The sequence below is a fragment of the Andrographis paniculata genome, unplaced genomic scaffold, assembly GCF_009805555.1.
Source record: "Andrographis paniculata isolate CXL003 unplaced genomic scaffold, ASM980555v1 Contig56END, whole genome shotgun sequence".
NCBI classification, from domain to species: domain Eukaryota; kingdom Viridiplantae; phylum Streptophyta; class Magnoliopsida; order Lamiales; family Acanthaceae; genus Andrographis; species Andrographis paniculata.
The window spans coordinates 1,255,368-1,273,841 of record NW_026137591.1 but is presented as its reverse complement, the minus strand read 5'-3'; the positions used below and the strand labels follow the sequence as shown (position 1 = coordinate 1,273,841).

Below are 18,474 nucleotides of genomic sequence, written 5' to 3'. Positions count from 1 at the left end.
AATAACCATATTACAATAAAATTACCCCTACTATTTTATTTTTATTACACAATTGCCACTATTTTTTACACTAATACACTCACAATGACAAAAAAACCTTTTATTCGTACTTTTTGTCCACTACCAATATAATATTAATATTTTTTAAATCTCGTGTTTAACCTAATTAAGATTATATTTATAGGAGAGAGGGAGGAAGTACGTTACTATTCAAATTTCAAACCAAAATTCAAACAATCCAAACAAACACAACCTTAAAAAGGTTTCTCACAAACCCCACCCAACCCTAACAGCTAATTAATACCTCTCTCTCTCCTCCCAAGCAATCGAAACTTTGTTATATGCAATCGGAATCTTACTCCGGCGACCGGATGTCAGCCGGCGGCGACGAAATTCCGGCGATGAAGCAGAGATCGTCGTCGGAGAATCATAGAGAGGCTGAGAGGAAACGAAGGCACAGAATCAACGCCCATCTTCACACTCTCAGAACTCTTCTCACCTCCACCAATTCTAAAGTAAGTTTTTTTTTTTTTTTTTAATTTACTTATTATATATATATATATAAATATATTACATTACAACAACTAATTTATTAATTAATTGTATCATAAATTAATTTTAATTATTATTTGATTAAATAATTCCGATTGTGACGACATCGATTTATGCTTGTCGTTGATTAATGCTCATAAGATTTATACTTTCCTCCGTCCCAGATACCATGGACATATTGCTGTTTTTGTCCGTCCCACGTGCCATGTCATTTTCCTTTTTTGGAAAATGATTACACACTTTAATCTCATTTTAAATTTTTTTAAATTTTAATTAAACTAATTAGTTATCTTAATCTTAATTTATAATTATTTATATTATATGATAATTATTTTCACTAATACATTTTTAATTATCTACTAATTACACTCCTCCTAAAATACCGTGTCTACCGTGTAGCAGACACTGTATATAGGACCGAGGGAGTAAATAGGAAGATAAATAATCTTTAATTAGTGAAATAGTTTAAATATATATATATGTTAAACATAAAAAAAATTTTAAAAAAAATACAAAATTACAAGTATGTGTAATATATAATTTTTTTAAAAAAAATAAATATATTTTTGAAAAAATGTATTTTTTACAAAGAACACACCTAAGTGTCAGAAAAATAAATGGATTGCAAATATATTATATATATCTAAAGGTGTATATGATTTTTATTTTTTGATTCAATAATGTAAAATTTGGAAGAGAAAATAATAAATTTTTACAAATCACAATAATTATATAATAAGAAATTAAAGCAAAATTTCAAAAGAAAACACCCGAATTTAATTTTGTGTTACATGATTTAAGTTATTCATTTTGTATTTTTGAATGAATGTGTTTTTTTTTTTTTTTTTCTAAAGTTAGACATTAAAAATCGTATTGATAATATAAAAATATACTTATATTGAATTGATGATTTTTTGTTAGTAAATAAAAAAATATATATTATTGTGTTAATATGTATATATATATATTTTATATTTATAAAAAATTGTGTCATTTTAAAAAAATATTAAATGAACAAACCCGACAAAGATTGTAAAGAAAAAAAAAATCATACAGGCTCTATTGTTTTGGATTTAAGTTTTTTTTTAATAGATTTTAGAGATGATTTTTTTTTTTTTTTAATTGGAAAAAGATAAGGCTTCATTTACATACTAATTTTGGATTTTTTATTTTATACATATTTTTAGAAAATAACATTAAATATTTATTTTAATTTAAAATATTTTATAAAATGTATTCACTCCGCCGCAAGAGTATATATTTTCTACTTTTTGCACTATTTATATATAATATCAATTTTAGGAAAAATATATTTTTCAATATATATTTTATATTATAAATATAATAGAAAATATTTACATTTTACTATTTAAAATAATTTTTAAAAACCTCTAACTAAATGAAGTTTTGATTCTAAGTAAAAAATATAAAAATAATTGTGTTTGGTTTTATTATTATTATTATTATTATTATTATTATTATTATTATTATTATATCATACAAATATGCTATTCCCAATAAAAGTATATATTATAATTTTTATATAAAATATCAAATATAATAACAATTTCATTTGACTTTATTTACAAAATAATTATATATCTAATGATATGTTTGTAATTTAATTAAAAGTTACGAGTATTTTGATATTAGTATATGAATATTTTTTCTAATATAAAAAATGAATAATTTTGAATGAAATAAACGAAAATAGTAAAAAAAATATTTTGAATTAGAATCAAATAAGTATATATATGAAAAGAGAGAGTCTAAGATCATAATGATATTGTTTAATAATAGACAGACAAAGCTTCACTGCTCGCAAAGGTTGTCGAAAGCATGAAAGAATTAACACAACAAACATCGGAGATCGCAAAATCAGGATTCACATTTCCATCCGAGGCGGATGAATTGACCGTGCGCCAAAGTCAAACCCAGGTCATTGATGGTAAATTGTTCATTGAGGCAACCCTTTGTTGTGAGGATAGAGTTGACCTCATACCCGATTTGATCGAGACCCTCCGGACATTGCCTCTAACCTTAGTGAGCGCAAAACTTGCGACATTAGGAGGTAGAATCAAGAATGTAATAGTACTCGTTGGAGAAAATAAGGATAAAGATCGAATAGATCATTTAGTTTCGACATTGAGAGATGTCTTAAGGACTAATGTCCTAAAATCGGGCTTTGGCGATGGAGGAAGGAGCAAAAGACGTAGAATGTTCGATCCGACGGCGGAGATTTATGGATTGAATAAATAGTGACCGTTGGATGTTTTAATGTACATGCTTTTTATCGTATTAGATTGTATGTTAAATTTTCATTTGTGTTGGTACAAAAAATACGACACTTTGATTATTAGCGTTTTCGATGTTATTTTTACTATTTACTAAAAAGGATTTTGAAAAAAAATATTTCAACATATATTTTCAAAAAACATTAATCTATTATATATTCTTTATTTTTATATTAGCTATACAATTTCGAATAGCTCACATAAAAAAAAAATATCGAAACACAAAACAAATACACCCTAAGTGTTCTCATTGATTTTTTTCTACATATTTTCCCTCAAAAAATAACATATTATATACATTTTCTATTTTTATATTATCTACACAATTTTCTACTCATACATAAAAAAATATTTTTAAATTATTTTACAAAATGAACTCATTGTTGTATCCAAAATATATTTTTATTTAAAATTGATAAATATCTATCCTTCTGTCCGAAAAAAAAAGATATACAGATTTAGTTGGTCTCGAAAATTAAAAAAAAAAATAAAATAAAGTATTTTAATATTAAATTAGTTAAGTAAAAGTAAAGTGAAAGTATTACAAAATATTTATTAATTAATTGATAAAAAATAGTTAAGTAAATAAATAATAATAATAATGGTAAATTAATTATTATTTGTTAAGTAAGAGTAATAAAACTATTGGTGAATAAAATTATTTATTATAAATAATTGTGCAATTTAGTGGATAAAAAAAATAGTGATATAATTTTGATTTATGTAAAAATATTTTATCTATAAATTTAATTTAAAATGAATATGCATATTTATATTTCTTATTATAGTATTACAACAAAAATATTAAATAAACAAATGTTATATATTTAAATTGATAAATAACTACTCCTTCCGTCCGAGGTAAGATGTACATTTTAGTTAGGGATACGTTATTTTATATGGTGTAATTTAATAGGTTAATAATAGTAATTATAATATTATCTTCGTCCAGCTCTAAAGGTATTATTTACTTTTTACGTATTGATATTTGAATATTACTTATTATATGAAAGCGTAGTACAAATTAAGAAAAAATGAGACAAATACTTCTATTAGTGTCTTATAATACTATTATAAAAATATTTGTACAAAAAAAATTATACAAATATAAGGATATTTTTAATGTTAAATACAATTTCGTAGAAAGTAAATAAAACTTTTAGATCCGGACGAATGGGGTATTATTTTATTATTTTTCCTATAAATAATTTTGTTGTTATTTTAAAAATAAAAATTATATAAATAAAAAAATTTAAAATAGGTATTTCAATATTTTAAACATTATATCTCAATAATATACTACATAATATGGATATTATTTTGTATAGTATAAAATTTTATATAATACAAATAAATAAATAAATAATATTTATTTATCTATAATTAACATAAATTAATTTATATATAAAAAAATAATAGTTTTAAATATAGACAAATTTTATTTTTTATTGAGAAGAAAAATAAAAATAAATAAGTTTTTTAATGATTTCATGTGTAAAAGATTTGAAATTTAATTAAATTGATTATACTTGTTAAATATGTTTAAGATGTTAAATTTACCAAAAATAGAAAAATTTCATCTTATATGAGACAGACTAAAAAAAAATAGTCAAATACTTGAAGTTTTAAAAATATTTGAATATAATATTTTTTTTAAAAAAGTAATTGTCGATAAATAGTACTCTCTCCATTGGGGATGTCAAATGGGAGTAGATTAGCCCCGGAGCCGCCCCGGACCCGGTCTTAATGGGACGGATTCGGGTCTAAAAAATTTTGTTCGGAGTGGGTTGTGGATTTTGAGTTTTAGATCCGACCGGGTTCGGGGCGGGTTACGGGTTTTATTATAAATCCGCTCCATCTCGAACCTGAACCCGGATATTTTAATAATTATTATAATTTGTTTATAGTTTTATACAATATAATTATAATATTATTTATTTATTATAATTAATTATAATTATAATTAAAATAGAACCTTAATTATAAATCAAATTTATTTTCGCATTTGTTTTCCTACAGTTCCTTTTATAATCGGGACTACTGTTGACCATCATCGGACTATTGTCAATATTGATTGTTCTTATTTTTTATAACTATAATTTTTTGGTACTTTGTCTTATGTTTTTTTTAATATTAAATTATTTTTAACAAAATTTTATTTTATTCATTTTTTTTAAAAAACGGATTTGTCGAGTTGGCTTCGAACCCGAAGGGTTCGGTGCGGAACGGGTCCTGAAGCCGGGTTGAAGCAGGGCGGGCGGGTCTTGAGTTTTAATATTTTCTAACGGGGCGGATCCCAGGGTCTGCAAAATCCGTCTCAAACCTGCCCCATTGACATCCCTACTCTCCGTCTCACTTTCCTTAGACACGGAGATTGATTTGTCTACATAATATATGTTTATTTGAGTTGAATATAAATTTTAATAAATATTTATATGAATTGATTGTGATTAAAAAAAATATGAATTCTTTTTATAAGTGTACGGTGAGTTAATAATACGAGATAAAAATTTTAATATATCGAGTATATAAATAATGATGAAATATTTATAAATAAGTGTAATATTGAAATATATAAATAAAAAAGTATGTAAAAGTTATTGCTTAAATGAAAATTGCATATTTTTTTGGACAAAACTAAAAATAAAAATAAACATAGATTTAATGGACATATGAAGTAGTATTTTAATATAAGAGTGGGTACGTAACAAGTAAATTAAAAGTTTTTATGAAAATTTTATAAAAAAATTAATAAAAATTAATTAAATAAGTAAAGAAAAAATGACAAATTATTTAGTATTTGTTAAAGTATAAATATTAAAAGAATAAGTAAATAAAATATCTTACTACTGTTTGTTTCCTATTGTAATATAATTTATTTTTAATGTGAAGAATATAGAATCGTATCGATAATATAAAATATATTTTCTTCGCCTCATATCTATATATTCATTTGTTTTTTGTACGGAGTTTTAAAAATATTAATATTATATTGGAATAAAGTAGAAATAAAGGTAAAAATACTAAATTAACCATATTAGTATTGTATGATATAAAAGTAATAACATTTGTGTAATATATTGTAAATTGAAATGATATTTGTAATATTAGGTTGATAGTATAATTACTAAAAAATGAAATAAATACTTTGTTATGAGACGTACTAAAATGAAAAAATGGATAGATTATTAAGGGACGAAGGGAGTAATATTTTATATTTAATTTTAATTTTTGTAAGATGATAAAATATATATTGAGAATCATTTAGAAGAAAAATTCTTAGGTAAACAAACCCAAATTTAAATTTAACATATAACTAAAAGAAATTATATAAGTATTCCAAGTGGGAAGAAACAACAAAAGTTTCAAAATATGTATAAACATTATTTACTACAAGTAAAATTGTGTAAAGAATTATTTATTATAAATAAAAATTACATATTTTTTAAATAATAAAATAAGCATAAGTTTTATGAGCAAAATAAATTAATATTTTAATATAAAAATGAAAAAGACAAAACGTAGTAAAACAATTAGTACTCTCTCGGTCCCGGAAGTAAGTATTCATTTGTTTTTTGTACGTAGTTTTAGAAATATTAGTATTATATTGAGATGTAGTAAGAATAAAGTAGAAATGACTAAAATAACCTTATTAGTACGTGTGATATAAAGGTAATGACATTTGTGTAATATATTGTAAGTTGTAAGGGTATTTGTAATGCTAGGTAGATAGTACAGTTACTAAAATAGAAAATAGATACTTTGTTATGAGACTGACTAAAATGAAAAAATGGATACTTTGTTATGGGACCGAGAGAGTATAATTTTTATTAAAAAATTAATAAAAAAAATAATTGAGTAGGTAAAAATTATAATTTTAAGTTAATTATTATTTATTAAAATATAAAAATAAAATAATAAATAAATAAATTCTCTTTTTATAAATAAATTATATATTTTTTTACCAGTACTATTTTTTTACTATTTTAGTTTACCTTATTCAAAAATATTTATTTTTTAAAAAAAGTAATTATATATTAATACCAAATTATTCTTAATTTTTATTTAAATTACAGATATATCACTACACATATAATTACTTTATATATAAAGTCAAATAACAAAAATATCAAAATCTCTTGTACACATTCACTAACACATATAATATTACTCTCTTCATTCCACCATATATGATTCATTTTCCTTTTTTGTTCATCCAAAAGAAAGATATAGACATAAGTGGGAGGGACGAAAATGAAAATATAGACATAATAAGTGAGACGGAGAGAGTACTACACAAATATAATTACTTTGATACTATACAATACTAATAAAAATAATTTTGTCTTTTTCATTACAAATTAATATAATACTAATATTAAAAAATTTATATACAAAAAATAAACTACAACCTAATACTCCCTCCGTCCCAAATACGGTGTCTGCTACACTGTAGACACGGTATTTTAGGAGTGGTGTAATTAGTAAATAATTAAGAATGTATTAGTGAAAATAATTATCCTATAATATAAATAATTATAAATTAAGATTAAAATAACTAATTAGTTTAATTAAAATTTTAAAAAAAATTAAAAAATTTAAAATAAAATTAAAGTGTGTAATCATTTTCCAAAAAAGGAAAGTGACATGGTATTTGGAACGGACAGAAACGGCAACATTGACATGGTATCTGGGACGGAGGGAGTATAATACTAATACAACTTTTGTCCCATAAAAAGAGTACAATTGATTTTCTGCGTGTTAATCTTTAAATATTAATTTTTTTTTATCAATATGTAATACAAAATCAAGAGAAAATGACAAAAATATTTCTATTAATCTCTTATAATACAAATACAATGATATTTGTAGAGGAAATTATATAAATATAAATATATTTCTAATATTAAGTACAATAACACAAAAAATAAATTGTACTGAGACAAAAATAATATTAAAAAATTTACGTAAAAAAAAATAAGCGACAAACATTGGATGGTCGGATGGAGTATAATTGTTTCGATTCTAACCAAAAATTCGAAAGTAAGTATGTATAATACAATGTCGTACCAAACACACATTGCACATTTCCTGACATTATTTTGGAATAAAGTGTACATAAAAACCATAGACAGACAGACAATGGGTAGGAAGTGTGCGACAATTGAGGTCACGCGCGCCAGCTAGTGTCGGGTGCTGACGTGTCATCCCCTCCGCTTTATTTATTTACTCCACCATCTTCATTGTCCGATTTTTTAAAACATGAAATTTAGCTAAAAATATACTTTTTTTTTTTTTTTTTTTTTTGTCACAGCTAATTTGTCTATTTTAATTTAAAAACAAAATTTTAAATATTATATAATTAATAAGTAATTAAAAATATATTATTAAAAATAATTATAAATTAAAATTAAAATAATTAATTTAATTAAAATAAAAAATTATTTTCTCCGTTCCATATACCGTATCTGCTACACTGTAGATACGGTATTTTAGAAGGAGTGTAATTAGTAGATAATTAAGAATGTATTAGTGAAAATAATTATCTTATAATATAAATAATTATAAATTAAGATTAAAATAATTAATTAGTTTAATTAAAATTTAAAAAAAAAATTTAAAAATTTAAAATAAAATTAAAGTGTGTAATTATTTTCCAAAAAAGAAAAGTGACATGGTATGTGGGACGGACAGAAATGGCAACGTAAACATGGTATGTGAGACGAATGAAGTATAAATGATGAATTTTAAAATGTAATTAAAATGTATAATTATATTTTCAAAAAAAAATAACAAATTATATGGGATAGACAGAAATAGAAAAAATAGACAAATTAATTGGGAGGAAGAGAGTAGTAATTAGTACTCCCACCGTTCCGGTCCAGATGGGTCATTTGGGGTTTTATAGTATATTCAGAAATAAAAATATTTTATTAGTCAGGAGAGTGTGAGAGAAGTTTTGACATTTTAACTTTACGTAAAAAAATAATTATATGTGTAATAGTACGTTTGTAATTTAGGTAAAAATTAAGGGTATTTTGTTATTATAGTATAATTACCTTTACTAAAATAGATAATTTTGAGTGACACGGACGAAAATTGTAAAAATTGTATTTTGAGTTGAGACAGAGGGAGTATAAAATTAATAAATACTTTCGTCCCACCATAACTCACATTATTTTTAATTTTGTCTATTTTATATCAAGTGATATTTTTTTTTTTTTCGGTATAACGTACGTACTAAATCAAAATAAACTTAAGAAATATAAATCAACTTAATTAACTATATAACATATAACATCGTACATTACGTAGGACCCACTTATAACCTATTTATTTCTCTCTTCTAAAAATAAATAAATATGTTTATCTAAATTCAAAATTCCTCATCTTTAATAAAATTAAAATTTAAGTTAGTTTTAAATAAATAAAAGTATTTTTTATTTACTTGTATTTTAAAAATTTTTATTCTCTGCAATATAATATTTATATTGTATATATTTTTTATTGCAATATAATTTTAAAATATTTAAAAACATATTTTAATTTTTTAATCATATATATTAAATTTATTTTAAACTTATCAATGTTATTAGTTACATAAAAAAATATTATATCCGTCAGCCTCTAAAGGTTATATTTACATTTTGCATTATTATATTTAACACTAAAAGTATCCTTACATTTATATAATTTTTTTTTACAAATGTAATTATAGTAGTATTATAAGACACTAATAAATATATTTTTGTCAATTTTCTTTAATTTGTACCGTGTTTTGATATAATAATACTCCTTCCGTCCAGCTAAAAAGTATACATATTTCTATTTTTGGACGTCCAATTACAAAGTAACTATTTCATTAAATACTCTTTTTTTTTCAAAGATATCTCTACTTTATATCACATCAATACTATTATTTCTTAAACTCCGCGCTAAAAGTAAACGTATATTTTTTGTTTGGACGGAGGGAGTATGAAATATGAAAAATTGTAAATAGTATAAAATATATATATATATATTTTTTTGAATTGAATGTTGACTTTTTATAAAGTATACATATTTCTATTTTGGGACGTCCAATTACAAAGTAACTATTTCATTAAATACTATTTTTTTTTCACAAATATCCCTACTTTATATCACATCAATACTATTATTTTAAACTCCGCGCTAAAAGTAAACGTATATTTTTTGCTTGGACGGAGGGAGTATGAAATATGAAAAATTGTAAATAGTATAATATATATATATATTTTTTGAATTGAATGTTGACTTTTTATAAGAGAATAAAATGTATATTATGTGGCGGATAAATAGTGCAGCATTATATTGAACAATACACAATGTACTAATAGACAACACACGATATTACTATTGACATGTCTTTGTTTTAATATAATACAAATAAAGTACATAAAGTAACAACACATAATATTATCTCGTACAATACATTTAACAATTAATTAGCACATTACATATTTTTATACAACACACACGCTATAATTATAAAAAAACAACATACTTATATTTTTATTATAAATAACGCATTATATATAATAAACATATATATTACTTTTATAAGGTTGATTCTATGCTGAATTATTAAGGGTGTGTTTCTTTAGGGAGGTTTGGAGAAATTTGGGTTTGAGTTTGGTTTTTATTTGAATTTTGGGATGAATTTGAATTTTGTTGTTTCTTTTTGTGTTTGAATTTGGTTGGGTTTGGAGAGTTTTGATGTGTATTGATACGATGGATAATGAATAAAATAATATAAATGTCTATTAAATTTAATTGATAAAATTTATATTGTATGATTTGATTATGAATTTATATTATACCCAATATATATTTAAATTTTTATTTATTTATATTTTAGAAAATCTTATTCTCTACAAAATGACATATATATTGTATATATATTTTTTAACTTATAATAATTATAAATTTAAATAAATAAAATATTTTAATTATATTTATATTTTAAATTAAAAATAAAAAAACAAAGTGCAGCTTTTATGCTGCAATTTGCAGGTCTTTTCTGCTGCGCTGCAGCCGCTTGCAGGTGCTTCCAGTTTGGCGCCCAAATCACTGTGTACAGTAATTGTACAATAATTTTGTCCGAACCGAGCTTGAAGAAACATACCTAAATTCGTATGCTGAAATTTCATCTCCATCCTTAATTCAAAAAATATCATAATATATTTAATTATTATTAATTAATTTCTCTCTCAGCACATGATTCATCTTCTTATTTTTATATTTTATGTGTGTTGATATTTTTAATTATGTAACTCTTTCCATATTTTACGCGTTGTCGGTAAAATAAAATTGTTTAGATGAACAAAATTATTGGCTTTGTTCACCCAACACTATTTTTCAATTACGATTTTCTAAAAAATAATATTAATAAGTAATAAAATTAACATTTATAAAAGTCAAAAGTCAAAAAAAAAAATCAAATTCTTATTAAAATAAGTCAAATATTCAATTTAAAATAATATATTTTATATTTTTTAGAAACCCTATTATTCATACCACGTACAAAAAAATTTAATTAATCCAAAAATGGTGGATGAACAGAGCCATGAATTAGATAATATTCCATTTCAACTGAATTTTCAATGACAATCACTTTGGTGTTTGTTAGTAGTTTCTGGATCAATTTTGTATTATTGATCATTTTTTTATTTTTTAAAAAATAATATCAAATCAAATGATTATTTTTTGTACTCTCTCTGTCATATTGGAAGGGTGAAATTTATTTTTTACACGTAGATTTTTTAATATTATTATTACATTGGATTGTAGTAAAAAAGAAAAAATATCCCTATTAGTACGGTGTAATATAAAAGTAATGACATTTGTGTAATATAATGTAAGTTGAAAGGGTATTTATTATGTTAGGTAGGTAGTACAATTACTAAATTAGAAAATGGTAACCTTGTTTTAGGACGGACGAAAATAGAAAATGGTAACCTTTCAATGGAATTTTAGAAATATTAGTATTATATTGGAATATAGTAGAAATAACGGTAAAAGGACTAAATTAACTCTATTAGTATTGTATGATATAAAGGTAACGACATTTGTGTAATATATTGTAAATTGGAAGGGTATTTGTATTGTTACGTAGATAGTACAATTACTAAAAAAAAAAAAAAAAGTAGATACTTTGTTATGAGACATACCAAAATTAAAAAATAAATAAATTATTAACCGACGGAGGAAATATTAAATAAAAATTAATTTTATATTTAAAATATTAAATTACTATTCTAATTTAAGCTTTTATTGTTAAAAACTTAAAACGCAGTCTCAAAAGCCACATAATCTGCCTCTTGTCAATTTATTGACTTGTTTTGGCAGGCATTTCTTAATATATCTGAACTGTGCACACAAACTTTCATAAATAATACTTTAATCTATCATAAATAAATAAATAAATACAGTCATTTTCTTTATTTATCTTTATAAAAAATAAAAATAAAATTTATTTTTATTTTAATTTATATCATAATCATAAATTTTGATTTAATCTTTTTTTATTATTATTAATTTTGGTTTCATCCAAATTAAAATTAATAAATTTTTATCTTATTCTCCTTTCTTCCCAATACAATAGTCTTGTTTACCATTTTTGTCGGTCCTAAAACAATAGTTTTATTACCATAAATAATCATATCACCATAAAATCACCCCTACTTTTTCATTTTTATTACACAATTGTCACTACTTTCTACACTAATACACTCACAAGGGTAAAAAAGTCTTTTATCTATATTTTTTACCAATTACCGATATAATATAAATATTCTTTAAAATCTCGTATCCAATCCAATTAAAATTATATTTATGGGACGGAGGGAGTAATAGCTTATTGAGACTAATACAAATGTATTAGCTTAAATAATTCAGAAATGTGGTTAAGCTCTACAGATAATTCAGCAAAACAAAATGTAAAAAAAATTTAAAATGTAAGAATAATTTAAATTTTTAATATTTTCAAAATATAACTGAAAAATAACAATAACAATAATAAATTTCTATATACTATCTCCGTCCAGAAAATAAAGAAAAAAATTGTAAAAATACTTATATTAGTATCTTATAATATTAATAAAATGACATTTTTGTACACAAAAATTATACAAATATAAAAATATTTTTAATGTTAAGTACAATGACGCAAAAGGTAAATATGACTCTGCGGACGGAGGGAGTATATTTTTTTATAATCATAATTAATCATATTTTTCAGATTTTATAGTAAAATTATTAATAGTGTTAATTTATTAAATTTTAAAATATAAAACAATTTTAATTTATAATAATCCATAATTTAAAATATAAATATAATATTATAAATTCTGAATTATAAATATTTAAATTAATATTACAAATATTCTTTCATTTTTTATTTTTAAAATTATAAATTAATTTTTTTATAAAATTTGAAAAATATTATTAATTATAATTATTAAAATAATTTGAAAAAAATTAGTGAAACAAATAGAATAAATAATAATAACCTGATTATTATTTAGTAAAATAAAAATAATTAAATTGTGAGAGAATAAGAGCTTGATTGCCCAAAATGAATACAACTTTAAGATAAAATCAGTGGTGGAGCCACGTAGCCGTTCATGTTGTTACATCGATGATAATGTTGATTATATAAATATATATTTGTTCAAATTCGATTAATTTTTATTAAGCTAATTTTTTATATAAATTGAATGCGCTCAAATATATTTTTTTATCATCAATTTTATTCAAAATAATAAAAATATTTGATTTTTCAATTTCAACAAAACCTTCATCATCTTTGGCAGAATAACTCTAGTATCGCCACTAGGATAAAATAGTAATCTCTCTGTCCAATTTCTATTGTCCTAAAGTATATTTACACGAGTTTTTAAGTGATTGTGTTATTGTTATGAATTGGCAAATTTGTCCTTAATTGTGTGGTAGAGATTAAAATTAATAAATGAACGAAGGGTAAAAATGTAAAATTCGTGTTTAGAAAAGAAAATAAGACAATAGTTATTAGACGTCCCAAATAAAAAAAAGTAGGATATTAGTTTGTGAACGGAGGAGGGAGTATTTAAATATAACATTTTTATATAAAAAAAATATTAAATAATACTCCCTCCGTTTCAGTCAAGATGATCCCTTTTGTTATGAATACGGTATTTTAGGTAGTATAAATTAGTAAGTTATTAATAATAAGTTATGATATTATTTTTTTATTTTTTTATACAAGTAACGTTGTTGGCATTTTAAATATTTTTAACATTATATTTCAATAGAATATATATTATATGAATATGATTTTGTAGAGAATAGAATTTTATATAATACATATAAATAAAAAAATTATTTATTTATAATTAATTTTTAGAAAACTAATTTTATAAAAAAAAATAAAGAGTTTTAAATATAAAAAAAAATATTTATTTATTAAAAATATAGAAATAAAAAAATTTTCCGTTGATCCTAAGTATAACAAATTAAATTTTTAATTAAATTAATTTATATTTATTAAAATGTTTAAAATAAATAAATTTATTTAAAAAATAATAATAAAAAATCATCTTCTTAAAAAATAACAATAAATAAATATGTTGTGACATGTGTCTGACTCTAACTCATCACCAACTTCATTGACTTTCCTTCCGACTATGTGTTTGTTCGAGGTGTTAGATTTTGCATTGAGATTTGAATATTAAAAATTTTAAATTATAATAATTATATGATGTGATATAAATAGGTGTTGATGTAATGTTTTGAATGTAAAATTATTTTTTAGTATAATATAAAAAATAAAAAAATAGGGATTTGATTTCATATTCTTAAAATTTTATGTATAGAAAAATTTTGAAGAAATTTTCCAAACAAACACACCCTAAATGTGTTTCTTTACATTCTGAAATTTTGGGATGTTTAATTTTTTTATAAAAATATTACTCCCAATATTATATAATGTCATATTTTTCATTTCGGTTTATTTTACATTTTATATTAATATTTTATAAAAAAAATTTACAACTTTAATTATATTTTTATTTTTTAATTTTAATTAGACTAATTATTTATTTTAATTTATAATTATTTATATTATATTGTAATTAATTATGCTAATATATGTTCTTAATTATTTATTAATTATATTCTTTTCTAAATTCTCTTGTGTACAATAATCGTGATTATATCTAGGATGGAGAAGTATATTAAATATATTTGGTAAATTATATAATATTTTCTTGTATTTTAATAAAATTATACAAAATACCTCATATTTTATTTATTTTAAATTCTTTTGTGTTAAATTAAAGCATGAACAAAGTATTCTATTCCTCCAAAGTTGATGTTACGTTGTAAAAAATAGATAACAATTTTTCTTCAAAATACTACTCTCTCCGTCCCAGATATTTTGAGCTTATTATTGTAGATACGAGAATTTAGGTAAAATATAATTAGTAGGTAATTAAAAAATATATTAGTAAAAATAATTATTATTTAGTAAAAATAATTATAGATTAAGATTAACATAAGCAAATAGTGTAATTAAAATTGAGAAAATTTTAAATTTTAAATTTTAAAATTTGATTAAAGTGCATAATTATATTTTTAAAAATAGAAAGGACAAGTTATGTGGGACCGACAAAAAATAGAAAATAGAGACAAATTAAGTGAGACGGAGTGAGTACAAATTAAAAGATTAATCAATTATTTATGTATTTATTTTTCTAAAAAGACTATTTAATATGTTTTGCTTATTTTATTTGTATAAAATTTACATAATTAAGTCTATATTTACAATTAAATATCAATTTTTGGACGAAAATGATGTTTATATGCATACTTTAATTTAATATAAAATATTTCACACAATAAATAAAATACAATGTATTTTTTTTGTATTTTTATCAAAATACAAGAAATATTATATAATTTAGGTAAAATTGAACAAAATTTACTTGTGGTTCCGCAAAATTGTGTTAAATCTCCGTACATTCGAAACTGTATTAAACTTCCTTATATTTTCATAAATTCTGAGTTTCATTCCTTCGGTCGTCTTTATTTAATAGTGTTTGACTTACACGCATTCAAACTGCGATTAAGTTTCAAATCTCAAATTCTAAATATCTAAAATTACAACATATTCATTCATCTTATATTTACTTTCGGCGAACAATAAAAGAATTATTAAAATCAAAATAAAATAATTATTTATGCGTGTGTATATATATACTGTTACTTGAGGCTAAATATAAGAAGTATAAATATACTTATAATTTCATGGATTTTAAGACCATAGTTTCTTAAACAATTTTGAAAGTACGAAAATTTGACGCAATTTTGTAAAATTACAAATTGATTTGTATAATTTTCTTATAATTTTTCTAATTTATTTTTATCTTATTTCCTTTTCTCTGTCATTTAAATTTATTTTTATTTTTTTAAATAAAAAATACTATTTTTTTTTTCTTTACCGTATTTTTTTTTCTTTCTATTTTTACACAGTTTTTTTTTTTTTTTTTTTTTTTTTTTTTCTTTTTTTCTTTAAATCCTTGCCTGGTCAAATTGTCATAAGTTTATAAAGGGAGTATATAAGTGTCACTTTAAATAGAAAAACATCATAATCCATTCGAGCTCCGGGACTTCAGCACCAGTTAGCCCCTTCTATTCCAATGCGATTCTGTTTGGTCCTGGGAGTCGCCACACAATCTAAAAAATTAATTAAGTTATCCACATATGGTATATATAATTGCTTAAATTAAAAATATCATATTTATATTCCAATCATAAATATATTATATACAAATTTTATTATATCACTCACTTTCATAACGACTATTTATTAATTTATCTAACAGTACGGGTTTGTTTGGATGAATTTTTGCGCTTGGATGAGAAGGTTTCAATTTTATTTTTTATTTCAAAATACGGTATAATATCCATTTGATTTTTGTACGCAAATATTAGTATTATATTGAGATAAAGTAAAAATAAAGATAAAATGACTAAATTAACCATATTAGTATTGTATAATATAAATGTAATGACATTTGTGTAATATATTGTAAATTGGAAGGATACTTTTGTAATCTTAGGTATATAGTACAATTATTAAAAAACAAAATGGATATTTTGTTATGGGACGGACCAAAATAGAAAAATGGATAAATTGTTAAGGGACAGAGAGAGTATTTACTTTTTATATTTTTATTATAAAAATATTTTTACATTCAAAACATAATATTCATATTTATTTATATCAAATCAAATAATTCGTGTAATTTAAAATTTTATTATATTCCACATGCACTGTAATAGGGTTTGTTTGTCCAATCAAAATTTTTTTGACATGATTTGTAATATATATAAATATGTATTTTATTCTTTTAAAAAAATCAATATTCAACATAAAATATTCTTTTTATATTACGGTATAATTTCAAATTATACATCAAAAGAATAACTCAAATTAAAATACTAAACAAACAATTTTTTTTTTTTCATATAAATATCCTATACATCAAAAGAACTAAACTAAAATATTTTAAAAATAAAATATAAAATATTCTTAATTGTTATTTTAAATATAAATATCTAATATAAAATTGCTATTTTACCAAATATTTTAACACAAATACCTAACATATTCAGTTAATTAGAACAATTAATCGAATTAATAATTATAAACTAACAACTAATTATTAAACACTCTTTCAAGGCGGCGGCAACACTGTGCTGAATAACTCATCGTGTCCTGTTAGACAACACATAATATTACTACAAACAACACACTGTATATGTTAATATAATACATATACAACACATGAACAAAACACGCATGCTATAGTCTCAACAACACACAATATTACTACATGCAACACACAATATTACTACATACAGTACATTGTATATATATATATTAATATAATACGAATACAACATATGAACTAACAACACATGTTATAGTCTCATATAGCACACACACTTTTCATATTTAAAAAACAACACATACCTTTATTATACATAGTATGTGTTGTCTGTAATACTAATGTGTATTGTTTGCATATATAACGTGTGCTGATGATGTGAAAAATGTGCTGATGTTTACCATCCCCTCTTTCAATAAAAACAAGATGGATTTTAGAATCCATAATATTTTTACTACAGTTGGCAATGAGTCGATTCGTGTCGGATTAAATACTTTAAACGGTACTCAATCCTAATCCAACCCGTTTATTATCGTATCGGGTTCGGGTTGATTCGTGTTGACCCATATATATAATTAAGTCGAATTTCTTAATTCAAATTAAATAATTTTTTGTTGTATTGTCGTGTTATGTTAGTTTTTATTGATTTCAACGTAAATTATGTTGAATTATTTAAAATCAAACTTAGTTTGAATTAATTTATAAGAAATTACTAAAATATGATTATTTTACATCTATAATAAATATATTAATCAATATTCATATATTATAATCGGATTGTCGTGTCGGGTTCGATGTGAGAGTCTCAACCCTAACCCGACCCGTTTATTATTATTTCGGGTTCGTGTCAACCCGTATACATAATCAGTTTTTGTCGGCTCTAAATTTTATGGAAC

The 18,474-nt window shown here is 22.1% G+C and overlaps 1 protein-coding gene across 1 annotated transcript; it reads left to right on the top strand.

Moving 5' to 3' along the window:
- Nucleotides 1-326: 326 nt before the first annotated feature.
- Nucleotides 327-2,830, top strand: LOC127256697 (transcription factor bHLH106-like). Its single transcript, XM_051282834.1, has 2 exons — nt 327-515; nt 2,353-2,830. The coding sequence occupies exons 1-2, from the start codon at nt 342-344 to the stop codon at nt 2,809-2,811; spliced, it is 633 nt and encodes a 210-aa protein (XP_051138791.1). The 5' UTR covers nt 327-341; the 3' UTR covers nt 2,812-2,830.
- Nucleotides 2,831-18,474: the final 15,644 nt, after the last annotated feature.